General features: G+C 38.4%; 2 protein-coding genes across 3 annotated transcripts; one reads left to right on the top strand and one right to left on the bottom strand.

Annotated features, from left to right (window-relative positions):
- The first annotated feature begins 4,978 nt into the window (after positions 1–4,978).
- Positions 4,979–15,229, top strand: LOC113321710 (E3 ubiquitin-protein ligase KEG-like). Its single transcript, XM_026569613.1, has 16 exons — positions 4,979–6,212; positions 7,068–7,427; positions 7,506–7,736; positions 8,196–8,321; positions 8,420–8,756; positions 8,842–8,999; positions 9,662–9,819; positions 10,541–10,662; positions 10,810–10,944; positions 11,519–11,643; positions 11,795–11,899; positions 12,061–12,294; positions 12,497–12,830; positions 12,909–13,097; positions 13,201–13,506; positions 13,593–15,229. The coding sequence occupies exons 1-16, from the start codon at positions 5,320–5,322 to the stop codon at positions 14,802–14,804; spliced, it is 5,025 nt and encodes a 1,674-aa protein (XP_026425398.1). The 5' UTR covers positions 4,979–5,319; the 3' UTR covers positions 14,805–15,229.
- Positions 15,230–15,383: 154 nt separating this feature from the next.
- Positions 15,384–18,219, bottom strand: LOC113321711 (nudix hydrolase 16, mitochondrial-like). Of its 2 annotated transcripts, none has more exons than XM_026569614.1 (4): positions 18,049–18,219; positions 16,827–16,941; positions 16,058–16,141; positions 15,384–15,942 (listed from the first exon to the last, which is right to left on the bottom strand). In XM_026569614.1, the coding sequence occupies exons 1-4, from the start codon at positions 18,117–18,119 to the stop codon at positions 15,571–15,573; spliced, it is 642 nt and encodes a 213-aa protein (XP_026425399.1). In that variant the 5' UTR covers positions 18,120–18,219; the 3' UTR covers positions 15,384–15,570. The 2 variants fall into 2 exon arrangements, with proteins under 2 accessions (XP_026425399.1, XP_026425400.1); XM_026569615.1 differs by having other exon boundaries at positions 15,384–15,879; positions 18,049–18,214.
- Positions 18,220–27,153: the final 8,934 nt, after the last annotated feature.

Below are 27,153 nucleotides of genomic sequence, written 5' to 3'. Positions count from 1 at the left end.
CCACTGGAGATAGGGTGGGGAGACTCAGACAGAACAACTAAGGAATATAGAGGAATTACGACGCACTGCGAGGGTAAAAGAGGAAAAAGAATCAAACCTGTGAAAGCTGAAACTTGGCCGCGAGTTTGCTCTAACTCAGCGCGAACGACAGCAAGCTCTGAACGAAGCCCAGCCTCCGCTTCACCCAGCCTTTCTTTCTCTTTAAGGCTTCTCTTCAGTTCTTCTATTTCTACCTCAGCCGCAGATAATTCCTTTTCTCTGTGACGAAGCTTAGCCTCCAGCTTCAAAGATTTCGCCTTAAAGAATTGATACAACACATGGTTACAATCACTCCTCATCATCTACACATCAAAACGGCAAACATTATTACACCGAAGGATTCAATCGTCACGAAGAGATATGTACGAAGACTTACCTCCAAGACACGCTGCTGAGGAAAACCATTGGTAACCGTCGGCTATGGCCATCATATCCTCGACAGAAGTAGGAGGCTCCGGTACAAGGGTAGCTTCGGGAACACTCAAACTTTTCCCCCACATCTCAGATACCCGCGCCTTGGAAGATAGTTCCATCATCCGACGGGTATAAGCATCGGAATCCTTTTCACCAGCAACCACCGGGGCAGGATGAGGGACAAACAACAAACCCTTTTTCTTAAGCCAATCCATTATGGCGTCCTCACCCTCAAATGTCAGCGAATGAGGGAAATCCTCGGAAGGCGAATCAACCACGGACTTCCCCTTGGCTGATATTGCCCCATCAGCACAAGTTTCGGCATCAACACACACATCGTGATCATCCGCGCCTCCATCCTGAACAGCAGCGTCTTCCTTACCAGACCCCCCGAGCACATCCCAATCATCATTGGGGGAAAGTAGAGAGAAGTCTTCAGGAAAATCAAGAGCATCGTCAAGGAGATCCCCTGCGGAATAAACCCGGTCAAAAGAGAACTCTTGAGACATGGTGGGGAGAGTTCCCGCAGCATCACCAGCAGGGACTGACATATCAGCGATAACACTGCCATCAGCTACCGCGGCATTATTTCCTCCATCACCTTCAAAACCCGCACCAATCTCCTCCTCGACATTAGGGGGGGAAGTATCAGTACGTTCTTCCCCATCAGAAATCTCATCCTCGGCAAACTCTTCGTTTACCGGACTGGTAACTTCTTCATGAACCTCAGCCTCACCCATCACAATGGTAGAAGACTGCTTCGGCCCAATCTTTTTCTTCTTCGAAACCTGCAAACCAACACATGTTCCACAGAGTTACTTTCCGAACAGTTACTTTCCACAGAGTTACTTTCCGAACAGGCGCGGCCAGAAACTGCAATAACCATACCTTAGCAGTAGTGGCACTCTTCGGTGGAAGTATAGCACCAGAACCTTCCTCCTCGTCTCCTTCAACGACGTCGAGGGCATAAGGAAAGTTCATACCTGCGAAGTTTAAACGCCAGGGACAGAAATCTCCATAACGAGCAGGAGGAGATTCACGTGGCCTGCTACTCCCAGAAGGACGCCAACCGCGTGGACCGGGAATCCAACCGTACGCCCAAGGACCAACAACTTCGATTACAGTAGCGTGCCACTCGTAGTCATGGTCACGCTTGATCCTCTCACGTGCCGGAAAAAGTTTCCGCTGACTAGACCCCTCGGTGCCTGGAACATACTTCAGTTTGGCATCGCTGACCTCACTTAACAGACGAATTTCACCCCGAGGAGCAGCGAGATTCCGAAGGCTAACACTCCACGGTTTACGATTCCTACTATTGACGTAATCACCAAAAGAGTTGTTGAAGTTTTCAGGAGTATACCATTCCCTCTCTGCGGGATTTGGAACGTAACATGTCATCGTCGTCTGTCCCTTACTCCGCAGATAACACTCCTTCAGTGCACGGAGATAATTCCCCGATAATTGCGACACAGAACGGCTGTGAGTATTGGTAAGAGCCTTCACGACCAGCAAGCACATCGTAATAGAAGGAGTCGCCAGACTTGTACAACGGCAGCATAAGACCCGCCTCGAAAGCTCCAACCGTAGTCAACAAATGGAACTCGTCAAACTGATACTTCGAGAGGAGCTCATAAGTAATATCATCCTCAGGGGCATAGAAACGAACCTCGAAGGCTTGAAGCTCATGCTTTTCCTTGAAAACTTCAAGGTCAATATGCTTGAACGTCACTTTCTTCTTGCTGACCGAAACACTGCGTATCACCGGGGCAGCCTCATCCTGTTCCGCGGGGTCGGACGAACCAACAAAAGCCTCGGAAGCTCGTCTTTTCAAAGAGGGATTCTTAGACGATTCAGTCCTCGGGACACAACCTTTGGTGTTCTTCCCTTTGAGAGGAAGTACTGGAGGCGGCGGTAGAGGGTGCTGCACAGGCACTACTGAACGCAGAGGAGGAACATCAAAGGCAACACACGAGGAGGTGTCTGCGCACACCTAACGTCATCACGAGGACGAGAAACCGCACGATCGGCAGCGTTTCGAGACCCGGAAGGATTTTTTGAGGGACCATCTTTCCTAGGAGGAGAGGCCTTCGCCCCTGAAGAAGAAACTCTGATACCACGGGGATCCATTTGAGACTCTCTGCGCGGAGGGGATCTCGGTAGACTAGAACCCGGAGTTTGATAAGGAAGCGCGGACGGTCAGACATGGCTGCGAAGAGATACAACATAAACAAGTTAGAAACAAACACAAGGTCATCACCAAAGATCAAAAAACCACAAAATTAGCAGTCCATCTCAACATAGCACAGAAACCCTAAAACCCCAAACTCAAAAGTCCAATCAATACACGTAAAACAATGGCCTCCTCGATTTGAGACGAAGAACAGGGGAAAACTAGCATACAAGCATTAGAAAAGGGTTCTTCATCACAAACAAGGGACGACAACAGCAGAAAGGGGAGGCTACAATACGATCAACACAAAAATTTACAACCAACACAGCTTAAAACAAAAGGAACAAAGAAAAGAAACCTTACCACCACAAACAAGCAGGAAGAGGACAACAAACCAGAAACAATGAAGAAGGGAGCGTGATTAATGCTAAGACAGGATTTAATGGTCGAAGAACAAAGAATGAAGACTAAGAGAAGAGAAAGAAACAAAACAATGAAGAAGGGAGCGTGATTAATGCTAAGACAGAGAATTTAATGGTTGAAGAACAAAGAATGAAGAGACAGAGAATGAAATTAATTTTCGAAGGAGAATGAAATTAATTTTTCTCCCCTCCTTAATATACTCGAAAGAAAGAGAAGGAAGTTAAGGGAGGAATGGGAAACGTGCCCATTAAATGAGCAGTTAATGCACGAAAAAGGGGGGAATAGCATAGTCTCTAGGAAGTTATTAGGAGAGAGGAAGAATATGTAACGACTGTTTTCTTCAATGCTCCCACTAAACACTCAAGCCCGAAGAAAAGGGGCAAATTGTGTGCACATATTTCATCATCAAACACGTGTATATAGGAACATACGTGGAGAGCATGAGGACAAAGTCATCAAAGCATGATGACATGTGCCCACAGCCAAGATGCCCATCCCGCCGACGTTGGATCTTTGCCCGAACAAATCTAAGGGAAGAAGTTAAAAAGATGTACCGGTAACACGATGTACTGCGGAGCACCAAATAACTCCCGAAGAGTTACTTTATCTCATCCCAAAAAGAAGCCAAGATCAACGGTGGAGAGAAAGTGAACTGACATGGATGTGACAGGGGCAGAAGACACTTGCCTGACACGAGCAGGCGCCTCAACTACCCGCATTAAACACTCTGAGCAGCATACGTGTCAATCAACCCGTGGAACGAACGAGGACGACTCTGCGTGATGAAGTAATAAACGAAGACCCCCGCGTGATGGACACAAAACACAAGAAGATAAGGTTCCAACGGCCCTCAGAGATGGGTCCCACACTCTAACCCTATAAATACCCCCTCTCCACCAAGAGTAAGGGGATCGAAAAATTGAGGAAGAGAAGGAGAGAGAAAGATTGTGAGTGTAAGTTAGTCCTTTACAATATACAGATTTGAGTAAACCCCAAAGTCACTCGACTATCCTTGTATCCATAAGTATATAGTGAAACAACAACCCCGTGGATGTAGGCCTTAGTGCTGAACCACGTAAATCCCAGTCTTATTTACATTTCAGCACTTTATATTTGTCTAACGCTACATGAGTTTTACTTTTATGCTTCGTTTTCTTTATCTTCCCCTACGTAAACTCCCCTCGCGATGTTATTAAATGAGGCTATGATAAATCCGAAGGTTTGGAGCCAAGGAATCAATACCATTGTATTATCAGTGCGAGTCTGTACCTAGAGTACGAACATTGTTTATGAACATATAGATGCCCATGTAATTTACGTGTTCACGGAGCAAAAAGAAAAAAACATAAAACTAAAGAGATGCATAACGCAATTTGTCATACCTCCGACCAATGTTTTTATGATCAAGGCAACAATGATCATGAATTTCACCTCCGGTGATGCTCATCTTTGTGAAGTACAAGTGTTCGGCTGCAACTACCAATAGAATCTCTTGGTCTTACGGCCCTGCGTATCAAGAGTCAAAGGCACCATTCCTTTAATCTGTCATATTTTTTCCTTTTGATAAAATCAAAATGTCAAAGTATCTCAAAAATGAATCAACCAAAATCAAATCGATAATATCAAGTCGACCAACGAAGATGCACCAACCGTGTGAAGACTTATCATAGTCATCAGTCTTAGTATATCTGTCAAGAAAACCTACTCCTTCAAACAACTATTTTTTTAATTTCAAACATAAAAAGTATCAAACAAATTTATAATTTGTCTTAAAAAAGTGAAGTATCGGCAACAAAACTAACGTAGAAAAACAACGGGCCAGGGTGAGCCTAAAATAGGGCGTGGGGAAATCGTAGAGAGCGTAAGAACATAACGCGTATGATTCCGAACAGTGGAGGGGCTCGAAACGCAATCAGTCCCCATTAAACAACGCAAACAAACCCAAGAAGAAAAACAACAACTCAGTAGAAAAATCTGCTTACTCCTCCTCCCTTTTTCACCTCTTAACTTCATTTTTATTCTCTCTCATCTCTGTGTGTGTTGGAGTATCATCTTTTTCTTCTTATTCTCAATCTTATATATGGATCTACTCTCACTTTACTATTATTATCTTCACAAAACTCCAATTTCTTTCATTCTTCCTTTAAGAAAACCCTTGTTTCATTTCATTCTCTGATTTTTATTTAATTTTTGACTCACTATTATTAATTTTGACTCTTCTTCTTTAGATTTTCAATCGATCCCCTCCCTCCCTCGAATCTTTTAAGTGAAAGATGAAAGTACCGTATTGTTCAGTGTGTCAGAATCGGTATAATGAAGATAATAGAGTACCACTGCTACTTCAATGTGGTCATGGATTTTGTAAAGATTGTTTATCTAAAATGTTTTCAGCTTCGCCTGATACTAATTTATCTTGTCCTCGTTGTCGTCATATTTCGTGTGTTGGTAATTCTGTGAATGCTCTTCGTAAGAATTTTGCTGTTCTTGCTTTAATCCATTCTTCTACTAATTCTTCAAGTAATAACAATAATAATAGTAATCATAATAATAGTAATTCTTATTTTACTGATGATGATGATGATGATGATGATGATGACGACGACGACGATGAGGATAATGAAGCTGGCGGTGATAAATTTGAAGAGGAATTCGATTTCGATTTTCGTCGGCGGTGTTGTGTCAATTCTAATTCCAGTAGTAGTAATAATAGTGATAGTCTAAATCAGAATTCATTAGGTAGAAATCGGGGTAGTGGTAATAATAATAATAGCACTAGTAGTAGTATTCGAGGTGGTGGTGGTTCATTAATCGATCTTTCTTCGCATCATAATTTGAAATTTGTTAAAAGACTTGGTGATGAAATTAGGGTTGGAATTGAGACATGGGGCGGTGTTCTGTCTGGTACTTCTTCCTCAAACGGTGGGAAATGTAAACATCAAGTTGCTGTTAAAAAAGTTATTCTTGAGGATGAGACGGATTTAGTTTGGGTACAAAATCAATTAGAGAATCTTCGTCGATCTTCAATGTGGTGCAGAAATGTTTGTACTTTTCATGGTGCTACTAAGATAGACGGTAGACTATGTCTTGTTATGGATAGGTATTCTGGTTCTGTTCTATCTGAAATGAGGCATAATGAAGGGCGTCTTACTTTGGAGCAAATACTGAGGTTTTTTTCTTATACTTAATCTCCGGTTTTCAATTTTCGTTCATTCTTTATTATGTTGGATACTTAAATGAGCTCAAATTCATTTCTTTTCCCTAAAGATTATTTTTCTTGATCTAGATGTTTGATTAGTTGATTGTTATAAATCTATCACTTAGATCGTCAATCAGACAGAACTGTTTGGAGTAGTATTTATAAACTAGCAACTTTATATGACTATTAGAAGTGATTGCAACTTGTTCAATCAATGAACTGTTAGGCTGCTGAATTCTTTGTCTCTTAGGCACCCTTGTAAGCGGAATACGATGTGTGTACTCTTGCTCAAGTGATCTAAACTTCGAGAAACTTGAGAATATCCCGTTTAACTTCTAAATGCTCGCCAGAATTTTCCCTTAACTGTGTTTGCTCATCAAGTAATACAGTTGAAATTTTCTTGAATATAAATTTGTAAATTGAGAAGGTTTTAAATAATTAACGAGAGCAGTCTTGTTATGCTGGCATTCAAATTAAAATGACTGCTGAGAAGAGAAGTTAAAGAAAACATGGTATAAACAGGAGCAGTTTTCTTCACTGGGAACCACCCCAGTTATTTGGTGTTATTGAGGACTTTATTTTTCATCAGAAATAGCATCCCCTATAATGATCTGTGAGTAAGATGAACCTAAAAGATTTAATGGAAGTTAGGAACCGAAAATTTCAATTACAGAGCTCACGAATTTTCGGAAGTGATGTTTCTGGGGATTGTAGAAGGGTGAATTATTATGACTTCTTGAATTGATTGCTGATAAACTGATAATAGGTGAGAATCTTGCAAAATGTAATATGCACAGAAATAAATTTTCTATACCCTGATCGCAGATATGGAGCTGATATTGCGCGTGGAGTGGCTGAGCTCCATGCAGCCGGTGTTGTCTGTATGAACCTTAAGCCATCCAATCTGCTGTTAGATGTCAATGGCCGGGCAGTGGTTTCTGATTATGGTCTTCCAGCAATTCTAAAGAAACCTTGCCGAAAAGCTAGATTAGTTCCGGAGGATGATTCTTCAAGAACACATTCATGTATGGACTGTACCATGCTTAATCCACATTACGCTGCTCCTGAGGCATGGGAACCGGTGAAGAAGGCGTTATTTTGGGATGACGCTATTGGCATATCTACAGAGTCTGATGCCTGGAGCTTTGGGTGTACCTTGGTGGAGATGTGCACTGGTTCCGTCCCGTATGTAGTGCTACATTTTTCTTGTATTGTAGGTTGGCATTACAAATAGCCTAGTAAAAGCAACTTCTACTCTTGCAGGTGGTCCGGTTTAAGTTCAGAGGAAATATATCGAGCTGTTGTCAAAGCTAAGAGGCTGCCTCCACAGTATGCTAGCGTAGTGGGTGTTGGGATACCTACAGAGTTGTGGAAAATGATTGGTGACTGCTTGCAATATAAGGCATCAAAAAGGCCAACTTTTCATGCAATGCTTACAATATTTCTCCGGAACTTGCAAGAGATACCTCGTAGCGCCCCTGCAAGCCCTGATAAGTATGATTATCTTTTGGTTTTCTCTTCAAAAGTTGATCTGGTGTCTGTTTTTGATAGGCGAGTTGTTAATGGATACATTATTTGATTTGTTGTCATCATTATTATTTAGTTTGTGAAGATAAACTTCTCGAAATCTAAGAGACAGAATTAGAATCAGAAAGATAAATTATGCAATAGAGAAGATTGAAATAAGAAGCTATTTTAGATGTGGGCACGTTAGATTCACTTTCCCCCAGCCGACAAACTCACTATACTTATCTGATCAGGTTGCAAGAACTTCATTTGTCAATAAATCCTTACCCTTAATGAACCTGAAAAAGGAAGTACCTGAAGAATGAACTAAATCTGCACTAATCTTGGGAATGGAAGCATGACAAGTTGTCATGTCTAGTACCGGTATGATTTCTTAGTATTTGTCGCAGATGTATGAGCTGGGCATGTGTTATTTGTAATTTGCAGTGACTTCGGCAAAGGTCCGGGAGTGAATGCAGTGGAACCATCCCCAACATCTGTCTTCGAGATAGTCCAAGACAATCCAAGCCTTTTACATCAATTTGTGTCCGAGGGGAACCTGGAATCTGTCAGGTGATTCCCTAACAGTTTCACTTTCTTGTAAGTTTATTGAAAATTTATAATATAACTCCTTATCTGATATACATTATCTCTCCCTTTGGCATGTTAAGAAATCTGCTTTCGAAGGCTGCATCTGGGAAATCTGGCAGTTCAATTGGTTCTCTCTTAGAAGCGCAGAATGCTGATGGCCAAACAGCTCTCCACTTGGCTTGCAGACGGGGAAGTGTGGAGCTTGTTGAGGCTATTCTAGAATACGAGGAAGCGGATGTGGATGTCCTTGACAAAGATGGAGACCCTCCAATTGTGTTTGCTTTAGCAGCTGGATCTCCAGAATGTGTCCGCACTCTCATTAGAAGAGCCGCTAACGTCAGTTCTATGTTGAGGGAGGGTTTCGGTCCAACAGTTGCTCATGTCTGTGCTTACCATGGCCAACCGGGTTGCATGCAAGTAAGTCTTTGTCAAGCAACTTAAAATTTAGTTGTATTCAAGTTATTTCCGACTTCAACCTGAGATCTGCTTTTAATCATCACAGGAGTTGCTACTAGCAGGGGCTGATCCCAATGCACTGGATGATGAAGGTGAAACTCTGCTACACAAAGCCGTTACCAAGAAATACACAGCTTGTGCAGTGGTCATTCTGGAAAATGGAGGCTGCAGATCGATGGGGATCATGAATAGCAAGCACTTGACGTAAGCATGCCTTTTGCTTTGGTTTAATGAGTGTTTTTTGTTCCAGGTTGTTTTGGACCGTTGCACTTTGTAAGACTCGAGAGATTGAGCTATTTGCTCCTGTACATGCCATCAATAAGCTTATTGGAGAGACCAGGCTTAGATGTTACTAAACCGCCCGTGTTTTTTACTCTTTTTGTTCGGCCTTTCTATTGTTAATGTTGAGGGAGCATCAACATTCATAAATGGTTGATATGCGATAGCTATAAGACGTGCATCAAAATTTGGGTGTAATACTTGAGCAAATACTTGAGCAGTTGTTTATTTTCAGGTCATCAGATGCATGTTTGTCTTGTTTATTATTATTAGGTGACAGTCATGTGTTAGTTTAGGATAGCTTAATTGAGGATCAATATTAAGTTAATGAATCATCTGTCTTTGTTTAGTGTTCGTGCTTGTGTAAGGAAGTTTAGTTACCATTTATGCTTCTCAGGATCTTTAACATCAAGTTAAAGATCCATCCTTCATTAATTTACCAAGAAATTCGTTTATGAAGCAAATCAAGAGCCTACTTCTAAGTTCTAACGTGCAGAGCAACCAAGAGATTGCGACTGCAAAATGTTCAATGTGATACTTTGTGTCTATTATTTTCCTAATTTTTGCTCCACCCTTTTGATGAGCAGGCCTTTACATATGTGCATAGCAACATGGAATGTTGCAATTGTGAAAAGGTGGGTGGAGATTGCTTCCCAAGAGGAGATCGCTGATGCAATTGATATACCAAGTGAAGTTGGAACTGCTTTGTGTATGGCAGCTTCTTTAAAGAAAGATCATGAAACTGGTAATAGTAGATCTTCACTAATTACTTTCGACTCCTGAGTTGTTATCTCTGACCAAAGCAGATGAACTATGACACTTAGCATTCTTTGGTCACCAAGTATTCTGTTGTTCGAAGTTATTTTCGAAATATTTCACTAGATTTATTGCGTAGGAATTTGCCAATCCCTTTCTTGGTATATAGTGCCACTAGATGACAGCTATGCAAGTAGGAAAGGGGCACGCGTTTTGGTGATGAAAAATAGATGGAAGGAGCTGCCAGTAATAAGGAAGGCAGTCCTTGATCCCCAATCAATGGCTCACATACCTAGTGGTTTATGAGGTGGTCTATGATCCCTAGATAATACGAGGACGGATGGCTTTATTGATACAACATTTACCCTTAAGATGGAACACCCAGTGTCAATATGACAAGGATAATAGAATACCGCTGAAGCATCCGGGGTAGTTAAATTATTATACGATTACAAGGTGTATGACATATTATAGCATGTGTATTGTTGCTTGAAGATCAGTCGTTTCTTCTGTTTCTAAATATGTCTCACGGTTTTCTCCCTGTATCCTTTTGGGTATGCGTGGTCGTATATAGATATGAATCACTAGTTACTGGTTTGTTAGTCCATCATTTAGGAAAACTGTCAAAAAATCTCTTCAAAATTCCCAACTCTTCTCTTTTTTCTTTTTCTTCGTTCTGTCACCGATTCTGCTGGTTAATTTTTTTTTAGAAGGGAGAGAGTTGGTTAGAATATTGCTGGCTGCTGGAGCGGATCCAACTGCTCAAGATCCTCAGCATCGGCGAACTGCACTGCATACGGCAGCTATGGCCAATGATGTGGAGTTGGTGAAGGTACAACCACATAAAATCCTTTGTAATCTGTCCCTTTCTATAATGTTGTGTATCATGAGTTTTCTTGTATTGTAATTTGGTCAAGTCCTTCTTGGGCACTTTCTTTCAGATTCCAGGTTGTTAAATATAAATGTTTTCTTCGTGTAGATCTGTCTTGATGCTGGCGTTGATGTGAACATTCAGAACGTACACAGTACTATACCTCTTCATGTTGCATTGGCCAGAGGTGCAAAACTTTGTGTCGGATTGCTTTTATCGGCTGGAGCAAACTGCAATTTGCAGGTTCATTTTTTTTTTGCTTTAACCAAGTTGTGATTGGACTTAGCAAATTTATATTTATATCTGATATAAAACAAAATTATAAGTAGTCTGCACTAGCCTTTATAAGATGGCTATGTTGCTTTGGTGCTTAGATAAGCATTTGTTCTTATGCTACAACTTCAATTTATCTTGTTTTACTATCCTAATCATGTTGTTCATAGGTTATTACAAGCTGAAACATGGTCGATATTTATCTTGCTGTTTAGTATTTGGTTTACAATGGTTAGTCCTGGAATTAATGAAAGTATGTCTTCATGTTAGGAGCCCCCGAATTATGTGTTCTGTTTCTTTATAGTACTCCTTCCATTGTGTATGTCTTATCTCTTTTAGTTAAGGTACAGTACAATTATTGCCAGTTGTAGTGTTTGATTAACATTAATACTCCTTCATTTATTGCGTATGTCTTATCTCTTTTAGTTAAAGACACAATTCTTGCCAGTTGAGTTTATTCAGTTGTAGTATATAAATATGTAGTGCAAGTGACGATGTTTAGGGGCACTTTAAGTGAAGTAATACTTTTGCTTATAATGATCAGGATGATGAAGGCGACACTGCATTTCATATAGCTGCTGATTCAGCAAAGATGATACGTGAAAATCTTGAATGGATTGCTGTGATGCTGCAGTATCCCAGTGCTGCTATTGATGTCAGAAATCACAGGCAAGTGCTGCCAAAGCACCCTTGTGCTATTTGACTTCATATTGTTTTAACAAGAGCTTCATTTTGTGATAAGTGTTTCCATCATCATTATAAGTTGTAGTGATTAGGTCGGATACATCATGGACTAATTTAATATTATGTTGGAGGACAGTGGTAAGACACTTCGTGATTTTTTGGAAGCCCTGCCCCGTGATTGGATATCAGAAGATCTGATGGAAGCACTCATAAATAATGGAATTCATCTGTCTCCTACCATGTGAGAGAAATTACTTCCTGTTGTGTTGCTCTCATTGATTGATTCCTGAATAGTTGTAGTGTTTTCCTTATTATATTTGTAATTATAAGATATGACATGTACTTCGGCTATGTATATTTGACTCGTAAACTAATCAGGTTTTTGTTGTCGGTTGTCATTAGTTTCGAAGTTGGGGATTGGGTAAAATTTAAAAGAAGCGTGAAGGTTCCTACGTACGGTTGGCAAGGTGCAAAGCATAAGAGTGTTGGTTTCGTCCAGAATGTGCAGGATAAGGATAATTTGATTGTATCTTTTTGCTCTGGAGAAGCTCGTGTTCTAGCAAGTGATGTCATTAAAGTCATCCCATTAGACCGGGGACAACATGTGCAACTGAAACCAGATGTTAAAGAGCCAAGGTATGTTGTTTATCCGTTATCAAGATAGTTGTTTGACACTTTGGCTGATCTAGGGTATGTTGTGTTTCAAACAGTTTATATTCTTGCAACTAAGACAGTTCTATCGAGTGTCCCGTGTTTAGATCAATATTATCATTATTACATAATGAACTTTTATATATGAGATGCAAAGTGCAAAAGTTTGTGATGTTCTTTTTATCAGGTATGGATGGCGTGGTCAATCACGTGATAGCATTGGTACTGTCTTATGCGTTGATGATGATGGGATTTTGCGTGTTGGCTTTCCTGGTGCATCCCGAGGCTGGAAAGCTGATCCTGCTGAAATGGAAAGGGTTGAAGAATACAAAGTTGGTGACTGGGTCCGGATTCGTCCCTCTCTCACAACTGCAAAGCATGGACTGGGAGCTGTAATACCTGGAAGCATCGGGATAGTGTACTGTATCAGACCAGACAACAGTCTACTGTTGGAACTAAGTTACTTGCCAAATCCATGGCACTGTGAACCAGAGGAGGTTGAGTCTGTTATCCCATTCAGGGTAAGCATCATAAATACTTAATCCTTCAGCGTATATTTCCATCTTTTTAGTTCTTTGCTGAATCCATGAACTGGCCAGATTGGCGATCAAGTATGCGTGAAGCGATCTGTTGCTGAGCCCAGGTATGCTTGGGGTGGTGAGACTCACCATAGTGTTGGAAGGATAAGTGAGATTGGAACTGATGGTCTGCTAATAATTGAAATACCTAATCGGCCCGTTCCATGGCAAGCTGATCCTTCCGACATGGAAAAAGTGGAGGATTTCAAGGTAAGAATTCATCTCATAAAAGTTAGAATGATAGTCTTAAGATTATGTTTCTATTCTATAATTCATCTGCTTTCCCCTTCCTCTTGTCTGTATGCTCGAGCAGGTTGGAGATTGGGTACGAGTGAAAACTTCGGTATCCTCACCGAAGTATGGTTGGGAGGATGTTACGCGGAACAGTATAGGAATAATTCATAGCCTAGAAGAGGATGGTGACATGGGTGTTGCTTTCTGCTTCAGGAGTAAACCTTTTTCTTGCTCAGTGACGGACATGGAGAAGGTACCACCTTTTGAAGTGGGACAAGAAATACATGTGATGTCATCTGTTGCTCAGCCACGGCTTGGATGGTCAAATGAAACTGCTGCTACCATTGGGAAGATTGCAAGGATAGATATGGACGGAAAACTAAATGTTAGTATGCTTGTGTCATTTCTCTCTTTTGATAATAATATATGAAGTGGGTCTAATAGTATAAGCATTTCCTTAACCTATTGCAGGTGAGAGTGACTGGCAGAGTGGACCTGTGGAAGGTGGCTCCTGGAGATGCAGAACGGCTCTCAGGTTTTGATGTTGGTGACTGGGTTCGTTTGAAGCCAAGTATGGGGACTAGAGGGAACTACGACTGGAATAACATCGGCAAAGAAAATTTAGCCGTGGTTCACAGTGTACAAGATACTGGATATTTAGAACTGGCTTGTTGTTTTCGTAAAGGGAGGTCGATGACGCACTACACAGACGTGGAAAAGGTTGTACCATTGAAAATTGGCCAGCATGTTCGTTTTAGACCTGGACTAACTGAACCACGGTGGGGATGGAGAGGTGCAAATATTGCTTCAAGAGGTATTATTACTGGGGTGCACGCTGATGGAGAAGTACGGGTTGTATTCTTTGGCCTGTCAGGTTTGTGGAAAGGAGATCCTGCAGATCTTCAGATAGAGGAGATATTTGAAGTGGGAGAATGGGTTAGAATAAGAGATGGATCAAGTGGATGGAAATCCTTAATGCCCGGCAGTATCGGGATTGTACAAGGAATAGGGTATGAAGGAGATGAATGGGACGGAACTGTCCAGGTTGGTTTTTGTGGAGAGCAGGAAAGGTGGGTAGGGCCATCTTCTGAGCTCGAAAGAGTGGAGAGGCTTGTTATTGGCCAACGAGTAAAAGTAAGATTTGCAGTGAAGCAACCAAGGTTTGGGTGGTCTGGTCATAACCACACCAGTATTGGGACGATATCATCAATAGATGCAGATGGGAAGCTAAGAATTTATACGCCTGTTGGATCAAAAGGTTGGATGCTTGACCCAGCAGAGGTAGAAATTGTTGAAGAAGAGGAGCTTCAGATAGGAGACTGGGTAAAGGTGAAGCCATCTGTTGCAACACCATTACATCAGTGGGGTGAAGTGAGCCACGAGAGTATAGGCGTTGTTCACAGAATAGAAGACGGAGAATTGTGGGTTGCATTCTGTTTCTTGGATAGGTTGTGGGTATGCAAAATAAATGAGATGGAGAGGGTTAGACCGTTCATGGTTGGTGATGAAGTGAAAATTAGAGGAGGATTGGTGACTCCTAGGTGGGGATGGGGTATGGAAACTCATGCTAGCAAGGGAGAGGTTGCTGGTGTAGACGCAAATGGGAAACTTAGAATCAGGTTTCAGTGGAGAGAAGGGAAGTCATGGATTGGAGATCCTGCTGATATTGCACTCGACAAGTAGACCTGATTTCTCATGTTACTTCCACTACTTGCGTGTTACTAAATATGGTGTTCCACAGCTGCAACTGATGTCGGCCCGATGTCTCTGCGCACTATGGTGTGATGCCCGTATTTGTTGAAGGGGTAGTGTCTGGCTTTCTACTGCTGTAAAAGAGATGCGATTGTTGTTCACGGCTGCACAGGCAGAGCATCTTCTTTATTCTTGGTGGAAACAAAGATAGGGCACTATCAGCTGGCCAATTGTACCATGTTCATGCCTCTGAACTAACAATCAACCGTCATGGAAGAAAGTAAGCTGGGGGGACATCTTCTGTATTTGTATCATATAAATATATAGTAGCCAGATGAGCTTGGTTTTTTCTTCTTTCTTTTTTTCCCTTCAAATTTTGTACAAATTTTAATATATATGTTAATCTTGAGTTACCCTTTATGGCAACTTTTTTTTCTTTTTCTGGAGCCATCATACAGAACCTTATGAATCATTAGCAGGTTTACGATAACCTTTCACCAGACTCAGCATGTGGGTAATGAGTACCGTCTACTAAGACTTAGTAGTCCCATTATGTGTTGTCTCTGCTCGTAAGATGTCAAATTCACCACTGTTATTCATACTCACCCAACTTTAAATTGTCATTACTCACGTCTTTAATTTGGTGAAATTGTATGACATAAAATATCTTCCAGATGAATGATTCACGAGGTTGAAAAGTGTAAACTGAAACTATATCTGCTTCCAAAAATTACACAAGAACAAAAGGAGATTTCAATCACTTGTGCTCCGGGGAAGAAGGTTCCGAGGTGGGTGGTTGGCCATCCTCCTCGCCTGAGTTCATGATATCCTTCTTTGAATACCACTCAGCAAAGCCATTTTCTAGTGCATCTTTCATCCAAGAGTGGCGACAGAGCTCTGCTGCTTCAGGAACTGACAACCATCTCCTCTCACGCGTACTCTGTTCCGGCCATGAGTCTAGCTCCTCGTTCACCAGCAAGGCAAACATGGCAGCTTTACATAACCCCTCCGGGTTGAACTTGTCTTCATGGGTTTTGCTCTTGAAGTTGTAATGTCCCAAGAATTTCTGAAATTTTATCAAGACAACTGTTACTTCCGTAGACCGGTTTTCTGTAGATCTTGTTGGGCACTTTTTGAATGAGGTAGGTACAGCAAATGGCAATATTAGTAACTCTATTAAAATAAACTAGCATGAATTATTGATTACATATATATTTTTTAAAAGAACTGGGGGAATCAATTACCATCAGAACTCCTCGAACTCCAGCTTCTTCTAAGGCCTCTCTCACTGCTGCCTCCTCTACTGTTTCATCATTCTCCCAGCCTCCCTAAAACAAGAAGACATCTAGTAAGTACAAAAGACGAAAGAGTTATTCTCCAAACTCCAAAAGTTATCTTGGAGGGTAATGACAAGAACCATGTGCATATCAAAATAAATATCACGAGTTTCCTGTTTGGTAAGTAAGAGTAAGAAAGGAAGTAAGGCATGGTTAAGTGAACTGACAACAGTGTATCCTGTAATCTGGCTCTCTATACAACTACAGTATACAATTTTATGTCTTCACATCTTTTTGAAGATATGTATACAATTTTATGTCTTCACATCTTTTTGAAGATATTATAGCCTCTAGTATATTCTGTAATCTGTATATAACAAATGGGTTTGGGTTCAAACCAACACCCACAGTCAAACAGTATCACTGGAATTTTTGCTCGATCAATACAAGCTCCAATTCCAAATAATATAATAGTTGCAGGAGATTCAAAGAGAACAAACAATCTGACTGCGGAAGCCCAAATATAATAATAAGCATGGATGTATTTCTCATTCCACTAAAATTCAGAAGTCATAAAAAGCTATATCTTCCCAATGCCCCAGAAAACCTAAATAAGAGCATCATGAATTCAAATGACCAAAAATCTACTTGCTTTGACGGTAAAACACTACATGATGCGGAAGGAATAGGATTGCAAGAACAAACAGATCTGCTATGACATTAAAAGGAATAACACCTTCGGAAACAGAAGACCTGGTCCACTTGGTGAGTTAATCATAAGCACCTCCACAGCCTTCTCAGATGTGTCATCACTGCTCTCATCAAGGTGTTTACATCTAAACGGAATACACCTGCGGCAAAACATGCTAATACATTAGAAATGGAACATCACATAGAACATAAGCTGGAGCAATTAAAATCTAACTGTGCCTAGAAAGAAAGGGGCTTTTTAAAAGATGCAATGAGTTTGATCTGGATGACTAAATGCTACAATGGGGTTTGAAACCTCACCTCCAACACTATCTATAAATTCACTTGTCTATAAAATCAAATAACCAAAAAGAAACAAGAATATAAGAAACAAAACAATATTTTAAAAAAATCTTGATCATCACAATTTACAGGCTTATGAGAATCTACATCAGATAGAGACGCAAACGTAGCAACATGACATTCTTCAAATTGATCTCTGTGTGCATTCTGACAAATAGTGGGTTGCACAGAGAGTTCCCTCAGAGAAATGTTTCCTTAGTCATACATGATTAATTCTTTTCCTCTGGACAAACATCACACGACCGACAACTATAACAACACATTCTTCCCAGAGGAGGTCCAACACTGAATTCCTAACCCCAAAACTTGAGGACCATAATTCTATAAAGTTCAAACAAATTATAAATATCCTCAACTATCTTCCCGTAGTTTCACTTATTATACTAATTGGTTAACAATCTGACCAATCATGCGTCCTAAATTCCATCACTACAAGTAGCAATTTCTCATTTATAACTATATCACCGTAACCTAATTATCGAACCTTGCTAGGGTGCAGTTGGATTTGGTGTGTGCCGCTCTATTTACCATTTTGATGGGCAACTCATTAGGGCGTGAATGCCTTGCATCCATGGTGAATAACACACCACCCAGGCATCAAATCCACGAGCGCTCTATTTCTGTATCTAATCTAATTCATAATTCCAAATTACTCTTTTTCTTCCTTTAACAAAATACCAAGAAATAAAACAAATTCTGATACCATCAACCCTAGAAGAAAAAAGAATCCATATCAAATCCCCCTTCCCCAATGTTGAATCCATAGACATTGCTAACAACATTCACATTCCCTTTTAATTGTTGCAAGAGAGATCCTTTTATACATTTCTAATCATAAATTAAACAAATTCACAATAAACACAATCAAATTATTAAAACGAAAAAGATAGAGAGATAGAGATTACCCAGCGACAAGGCGATAACCAGCCTCGTAACGCTGTTGAAGTCGACCAGTACGAGCTACCAAATCACACATACTCTACTTAATTCCTAACTTGCTATAATAATAATAACACAATGATGCTGATGGCCAGTGGCAGAGCCAGAAAAAAATTTCTAGGGGTGCTAAAATACATCTGTAAAATGTAGGGACTTTTAATGGGCTAAAATACTATTATTGGTGGATTAAATATAAAAAAATAAGTAAAACAAAGAGTTTTTATGTTGTTTTTGAGAATTTAGGGGGCTAGAGTCAGGGTTAGTCAACCCTTGGCTCCGCCCCTGCTGATGGCAGTTACCATTTCTACAATAAAACATATTGTTTGTTCATTTGAATTTTATATTACGATTCGTGATTTAGAGACTTTTTTTTTATCTTTATATTTCTTTATAATAAAAATGCTATCAACCCCATCAATCCAGAAGTTTCATTACCCACAAGAAAAAAACTTCGCCCTTTGAGAGTTGCAGAAAGAGATTTTCTTTGAGAGAGATGGATGGAGGAAGAAGAAGAGAAACAGAGAGCAGAGCGTATGGGACGGATCTTGTATCACAGAGATTCAGAATCACCCTAGTCACTTCGGAAGGTTGTTGTTTTGTGACGATACCTTTTTTTCTCTTCTTCGAATTTTTCGCCTTCTAATTATATATAAATGGGTCATTTTGGACCCGGATTTATTATGAGAAATTTCATGTTTAGTCCAAAAACCCGACCTGGGATTACGGTGTAGTCCAGCGGGATAAACAAATTATCCGCTGGTCCAAAAATGTTTAAAAGCAGCGGCAATTACCTTTATACCCATAACACGGGATTATGTCAGTTCCTTTTTCATTTTTCTTCTTCTCAGTTTTCAGTTTTCTTCTCTCTCAGTTCTCTCTCTTCTTTCAACAGTTGCAGAAATTCAGTTACCGAAATTTGAAATCAGTTACAGGAAAACAAAATCGATAAAGGTCATCAACAACAATTACCGAAATTTGAAATCGAAAATCTATCAACAACAGTTACAGAAAACCTAATTTTCAGACCTAATTTTCATAACTTTCAGACCTAATTTTCATTTCATTCAATTGAAGAGAGAAAATGGTATTGAATAGAAAAATTAAGAGGACAATTACAGAAGAAATTACATAAGAAAATCCTTCTCCAGCAAAAAGAAGAAGAAAAAACGATGATGATTCACCAACAACAAACCCCGAAGAAACCCCCCTGCTGTTACTCCTTCACCAATAACACGAAGTAAGAGTAAAGTTGTTACTCCTTCACCAACAAAGAGGAAGAAACATGTCGATCAGAAAATAGGTAAGTTGTTTCGATTTTCTTTTTGATTTCTATGCTCAATAGAATCACTACATATTTGTATGTAGTGTCTGGTATACATGTTTTCATATGTTGTTTATGTAATTTGAGACAACATATTGACATGCAGTGTGTGATTCATATGTTTTTTGTTCAATAGAATCACAACATCTCTGTGAGTCATATGTTTTACATGTTTTTCATCTGTTGTGTATGTAATTTGACACAACATATTGACATGCAGTGTGTGATTCATATGTTTTTTTGTTCAATAGAATTACAACATCTATGTGATTACATATTGATATGTTTTCATCTGTTGTGTATGTAATTTGACACAACATATTGATATGCAGTGTGATATTCATATGTAGTGTTGGTAGATTTGCATGTGGATACCACTACGTATTAATATGTAGGATATTTGATATTGTTAGACACTACATATCAATATGTAGGATATTTGTTTTGATGTTGTTTTTGGTTTACTACAGCAAAAACCAAAAGAAAGAAAGCAGCAGCCACTCCTAAAGCAAAAAGCAAAATAAAAGCAGTGGCGGCAACTACTAAAGCAAAAGGAAAAAAGGCGACAAAGGCTGCTACTCCTTCACCGCAAGCAAAGGAGAACAAAACACTCGTCCTGAGAGCTGCTACTCATTCACCAAAAGCAAAGGGGAAAGAAAAAAGGGGGGGGGGGAGGGAGCAAATGTACCCATGAAAGAAGGTATGTAGTGTTTTTATACAGTAAAAAGTGTTTGTAGTGTTAAAACCAAATTAATTCTTAATAACAAGGGGGCGCTGCCCCCTCGACCCCTGTAAATGGTGAAACTAATCGAATAGGGTGATTTTAATGTTCACTTTCCCATGTATCACAGTAGATACATGACATATGAAATATGTGATTTTAATGTACACTTTTTACTGTATCAAAGCAGATACATATGCCATACGTACTATTACATATCAATATGTAGAGGTAGATACTTCTATTCTTGTAGTGCTATCTACGATTACATATTGATATGTACTTATAATAATACGTAGTGGTATCTACTATTACATATCAATATGTAGAGGTAAATACTTATATTCTTGTAGTGGTATCTACCATTACATATTGATATGTACTGCTAATAATATGTACTGCTAATAATATGTACTGTTAATAGTATGTAGTTTCAAGTACTTGGTATATATTACAACCACATATTGATGATATAACTACATGTTAATATGGTATATTTATATGTACTGTAATAGTTTTAAATTCTTGTTATTGTGTAGGTGGTAATAAGCGTAAGAAAGGAGATGGAAAACCACGAAGTTTATACCGTGGCGGTTTCAGGGGCTTGTGGGGGCTTGCGAAGACTATCAAGACCACTGAAAAACTTATGTTGAGTGAGTTGCAGCTGAAGCTGATTTCTGAAGCATCATACGGGAACCTGTTCCTAATGTTCTGGTACACAAAATTTGAGTTGGAACATTGGTTGAAGATTGAAGATGCAATGACCAAAATGTTACGCTGTTACATGAGAGGTCAAGATCCAAACAAGCTTACATTTTTCTTTGAAAGGCATGGCTCGCCGAATGAGCTGGTATCCACACCAGAAGAAATGACACTTTTTTATGGGATGCCAAGAATTCCAAATAGGGAATATTATGATTTAAGGCTTACACAAGTCAATAAAAACATTGGATGGCGTGAAACATAATTCTTCAAAAGGACTTTTCCTGCTGATATGCAAGCTGGTGATAAAGTGACTAGGTCAATGATTGTGAAGGCAATCTTGAAAATCCTTAAACGAACAACAATTAATGTGAAAAAGAAGAAGTCTGATGAAGAGTCTCTGCAAAGCGTGGGTGATCAATCAAATGAAGATTCTGAAGAATCTGAGGAAGACGAGGAAGATGCCGAAGATCTTGTCAGGCTTATCTGCCTATTTATGTGCACTTCATTATTTTTCGTAACAAGTGATGCAAATGCTTTGACTGAAAAATATATTGGTTTCGTTCTTGATCTTGAGAAGGCCAAGAATATTTCATGGCCTGACCTCATCCATTCTCATTTAGAGAAAGAGCTGAATGAAAACGTGGAATCTGTAGAACACACAAATGGTTGTGTTGTTTATTTGTTGGTAAGAATCTATTTATTTGTTTATTATACTTTAAAAATCTTTTTGTTTTGTGTGTTTTCTATATTTTGATAGTATATCTTTTTGTTTTGTGTGTTTTATACATTTTAATATGTACTTGCAGCCATGGTTTGCGGAGCATACCCATTTGGTGGTGCCCGAGGATATAGTGACAGAACCTGAAGGAATGTACGTGCCAAGAGTGGCTAGGTGGAATCATACAAAGATATGTACTGAGTTCCTAAAGGATATTGATCTTTCTGAGTATCAGGTAAACTTGCAGTACATATTTTGTCGAATAAAAATATATATTGATAAGTACATGTAGTTCGACATATTGATGTGTAGTGATATTTGCATTGATAAGTAGTTATTAACATAACATATTCATATGTGGTGATACATATCAGTATGTGGATACTGATAGTTATTAGCATATCAATATGTAGTTTCGACATCAATATGTATATATTGATAAGTAGTTATTAGCATATCAATATGTAGTAGTGATACATAACATCAAAAATATATATTGATATGTGGTGATACATATCAATATGTAGTTATTAACATATCAAATATGTGGATACATATCAATATGTAGTTCTCCCCGTGTATCTAATAGAGAAAGAAATATAAAAAGGTTCTTTTTGGTAATATCAAATATGTAGTTGCTTTTTTACATTATTTGATTTGTACCAGTTCCATGTTGATTTTAAAGACGAGATCACAAAACAAGAAAAACAAATCCTTAATCGTATCTCAAGAAGGATTCAAGAGGAAGAAAATACTGAAGCTTTTTGTTTAGATGATAATTCCGAATCAGAAGAAGAGAAAGAAGAAGAGGAAGAAGAAGATGACTCAATATTGGGGGGAGAAGATTGGAAGATCAAATACAATGATTTGAGGAGTACAATATCTACCAAATGGAGTGAAGTCAACACAATGCATCAAGAGGGAGAAACGGTTGACGCTTCAAAGCTTGAGTTCATGTTGCATGAAATTTACCTGAAAGCTTTCCCTTTGCAGAGAGAAGCCAGCAAGGAAGATTATGTTAGCTTGGGATGTACACCTACTCAAACCAACCCCAATGAAGAGTTGAATATGGACCCAATAGTTGAGGCCGAAATGCAAGGTTCTCCGGAAGATCAAACAGATGTTAATGTCAACAATGTTGAAGTCGGTTTGTCAACACCGAAAGATCAAACTCATGCTAATGCCACCTCTGGAGTTGAATTGTCAACAACACCTGCAGTATTGAAGTTCCATGATGTTGAAGTTCAGCGTTCTGAGGTTAAAAACTGGGCTAAATCTAATTTGGAGCAAAAAGTCAAAGATATACAAGAGAAAAAAGGCAAAGAAAACACACAGGTAAGTAGCATATCAGTATGTAGTCTAAGTAGCATATCAGTATATACTGTTAGAATGTAAGTATCTACCACAACATATTGATATGTACTGTTACATATCAATATGTAGTGGTAGATACTTACATTCTTGTAGTGGTATCTACCATTACGTATTGATATGTACTGTTACATATCAATATCTAGTGGTAGATACTTACATTTTTGTATTGGTGTCTACCATTACATATTGCTATGTAATGTTACATAGCATGTTACATGGCAAAACTCACCTAAGTAGGTTTTTGTTGACAGTTTCAATTGCTTTTTGCAGGTTGATCAACTTGAAGTTAGGCAGGAAACAGCAAAGGAGTTGCTTACAACTATGCTAGAAACAAAGGCTTCAGTTGTAGTTAATTCGCAGAAATCTGCAGAGTATAATGCTGGATTGGCGGCGGAAGAGTTTCATTTGCTGGATGTACCTTTGTTTACTGAGATGTCGAGTTTGGAACACATCGAAAAGCTGTCTATGGGAGATTATACAGAAATGGAAAACTCCGGCATTTGTATTTACGTCGAAGAGTATGCAGACCTCCTTCCAGATAAAAACGGTGGTTTTTTGTTATTGACATACGACAACAATTTGATAATCTGTTTGGAAGAGATTTGCAACCTGTACAAATTCCACAAGATACAACTGAGCAACAAGAACCCATTGAACCGAAAGATGTAAGTGAAGTTACACCTAAGAAATAAGAAAACATACCTACTAACAGTTCAAAAGGTCCTTTGGAGGTTCCATCACAAGATACTTTGGAGGTTTCATCACAAGATGTTTTGGATGTCCCCTCACAAGATGTTTTGGAGGTTCCATCACATGTGAACGATATGTACTAAATCTTATTTTATGTAGTTAATGTTAATCATCAGCTATGTTGTGTGTTCACATTTACTTTTTTTTTTTATGTTGATAAAAAATGCAGGAACAGATTAGCCCAAGCTAGATACAAAAAAGGGTAAAAGTGAACAAAAAGCGCGCCACAAGGCCCGAAAAGCAGCAGGTAACAACACCCACCAGACCCGTTACTCGTTCCTATCCTGCAAAGAAGGTAGATGATATTTACGAAAGTGGAAGTAAGTTCTCACCATCATATAAAGGACCTAAAGAAGATGAAGAACCTAAGAAGCCGAAAGCTGGAGGAATAGAAGCAATACCACAAAAGACGAAGAAAAAGATTAAATTGCGCCACAAGCATTTCCTGAAACTGAATAAGTCACCATTCTATAATGACTTGAAGGATGATCAAAAGACTATCCTTTCCAAATTCTTCGATAATGCATACTTGATTAGGTAAGTTTTTAATTTGCACTATTATTTAGAAGATACTGATATTACATGTTGTTGATAACCATTACATATACCATACAATCATCTTCCACTACATAGTGATATATGATTAGGTGATATAATTATGTTTTATGCAATATAGATATTACATGTTGTTGTGCCCCCTCGACCCCCGTAGATGGTAAATCATATCAGTATATAGTGGAAGATGGTTACACTACAATCAGTGTTGTAGTATTACATATCAGTATGTAGTGGAAGATGGTTACACTACAATCAGCACTAACTGATTGTATGGCTATCATACACCAATACATATCAGTATTTAGTGGAAGATGGTTACACTAATTAGGGTAACTGACATGTAATATAAGTACTAGGAAGATGCTTACACTACAATGAGAACATAATGATATGTTCTGTTACACAAGAATACTAACCTTTACATCGTTATCTTTCCAGCTCAATTGCTTGGAAAACGGGAGAAGGTGGTCTTTGCGTTAGTGCATCTACAGTTGAAGACTTGGTACATAACGATTCTTTAGAGCAAGATATTCTCAACTACAGACAATACAAGTTTAACGAGAAGTTTCTGGAAGAGCAGCCGATGCGCGAAATAGACAGAAAATACTTACCTGTCTTGCATCTGGATCTGTCCGCTTGGGTAAGTTGTTATCTTACATTGCATATCTATATTGCTTTTTATGTAGGAATATGTTCACTACATATCTATATTACATAAAACATAATTAGATATAAGTATTCAAATAAATCCATGTTTTTAGTATAATGCCGAGTTCCCGGATAAGCTCAAAGGAGGAGCAGAAGAATCTGTTTACAATCCAATATTGGCGATGGATAACAGTATCAAGAAGATTCTTGTACCAATGTGCCATAACAATCTCCATTGGACACTATTTGAGTATGACTACGAAGAAATGGTGTTCAACCACTACAATTCTTCTAAGGATAAATGGGGAGGAATATGTTATCCAAACGCCACAAAAATGGCAGATTACATGTTCAAACCTATCAACATGTACTTAGTGGAGAAGAATAAAGAGACACTGAAGGATGTAGTAGTCAATGAATGTGAAGCACCTCAACAAGGTAAATCACCAGACTGCCTGCTATTTGTGATGTATTTTATGAAGATGAAGTCTAAAAACAAATATGTGGGAGTACCTTTGGGAGATGATGATCAGGTGCAAATGAAGGTTCGCAACAAAAGGGTCACTTTAGCATGCAAATTGCTGACAGCATCTCCACCAGAAATCAGTTGGGGACTGACACAAATATAGTCTTAATTGCTAAAAGTAATCTGACAATACCTATATGACTTTTATTCTTGATTACATTTCATGAGTTCAAGAATGTTCAAAAACATATCTTAAAAATATAGCTTTTCCTTTTATTAGTGATTTTTAATTTGTACTTGGATTAAATTTAATGTAGTGATATTCTAATTGTGTTACTTTGTTGTGTAGTCTAACTTATTAGTGATTTTGATACGAGGGGGCGTTGTCCCCTCGACCCCGTAGATGGTGAATCAGCTGGGAAACCACAAAAGTTGAAACTAATCTTATGGAATTGTTCAAATTTGCTTTAAGTGATGTGAATGTCAGTACATAGTGGAAGATGGTTACACTAGTACTAGTAGTAACATATGTAGTATACTAGCAGTAACATATGTAGTATCAATACATAACAATTTTTTGATATGTAGTATCAATACGTAACATACTACATATTGATATATAACATACTACATATCAATATGTAGTATGAATATATAATATACTACATATCAAACATACTACATACCAATATATAACATACTACATATCAATATGTAGTATCAATATATAACATACTACATATCAATATGTAGTATCATTATATACATAACATGACAGTGTTGAACATAACATATTGATACTACATATTAATATGTAGTATCAATATGTAACATACTACATATCATTATGTAGTATCAAGATTACTCCCTCCTTTCTTTTATAATAAGCCAGTTTCTATAAATAAAAGTTTCAAAAAAATAGGCCAGTTACCTAATTGGGAAAGTCAAATGTTACTTTAATTTTTTGGGACCACTTTTATTTTAACTTCTTTTGATGACAAGTGTCATGTGGACCACTTCACTTTACTTCTTTTGCTAACAAGTGTCACGGGGACCATTTCACTTCACTTTTTTTATTGACAAATGTCATGAAGACCACTTTTAATGATTAGTTCTCTTAATTTTCTTAAATTTCGTTAAAAACAAAACCAGCCTATTAAAAAAGAACGGAGGGAGTAATATGTAGTATTAATATATAACATATAACATATTAATATGTAGTATCAATATATAACATATTACTACTAGTACTAGTACTAGTACTAGTTACTACTAGTATACTACATATTACATATTAGTGATATTCCAATTGTGTTACTTTGTTGTGTAGTCTAACTTATTAGTGATTTTGATACGAGGGGGCGCTGTCCCCTCGACCCCCGTAGATGGTGAATCAGCTGGGAAACCAAAAAAGTTGAAACTAATCTTATGGAATTGTTCAAATTTGCTTTAAGTGATGCGAATGTCAGTACATAGTGGAAGATGGTTACACTAGTACTAGTAGTAACATATGTAGTATACTAGCAGTAACATATGTAGTATCAATATATAACAATTTTTTGATATGTAGTATCAATATGTAACATACTACATATTGATATATAACATACTACATATCAATATGTAGTATGAATATATAATATACTACATATCAAACATACTACATACCAATATATAACATACTACATATCAATATGTAGTATCAATATATAACATACTACATATCAATATGTAGTATCATTATATACATAACATGACAGTGTTGAACATAACATATTGATACTACATATTAATATGTAGTATCAATATG

The sequence above is a fragment of the Papaver somniferum genome, chromosome 11, assembly GCF_003573695.1.
Source record: "Papaver somniferum cultivar HN1 chromosome 11, ASM357369v1, whole genome shotgun sequence".
In the NCBI taxonomy this organism is placed as follows: domain Eukaryota; kingdom Viridiplantae; phylum Streptophyta; class Magnoliopsida; order Ranunculales; family Papaveraceae; genus Papaver; species Papaver somniferum.
Note: the sequence above shows the minus strand (reverse complement) of the source record. Positions and strands in the feature narration are given on the sequence as shown.

Bases quoted from the DNA above. Each gene is read 5' to 3' on its own strand.
- LOC113321710 (XM_026569613.1), top strand. From the start codon at position 5,320: ATGAAAGTACCGTATTGTTCAGTGTGTCAGAATCGGTATAATGAAGAT. The intron at 8,757-8,841 runs GTAAGTCTTTGT...TAATCATCACAG, and splicing joins GCCAACCGGGTTGCATGCAA to GAGTTGCTACTAGCAGGGGC. The intron at 9,820-10,540 runs GTAATAGTAGAT...ATTTTTTTTTAG, and splicing joins AAAGAAAGATCATGAAACTG to AAGGGAGAGAGTTGGTTAGA.
- LOC113321711 (XM_026569614.1), bottom strand. From the start codon at position 18,119: ATGTGTGATTTGGTAGCTCGTACTGGTCGACTTCAACAGCGTTACGAG. The intron at 16,942-18,048 runs GTAATCTCTATC...GTTTTGCCGCAG, and splicing joins GGTTATCGCCTTGTCGCTGG to GTGTATTCCGTTTAGATGTA. The intron at 15,943-16,057 runs GTAATTGATTCC...TCATTCAAAAAG, and splicing joins GAGTTCGAGGAGTTCTGATG to TGCCCAACAAGATCTACAGA.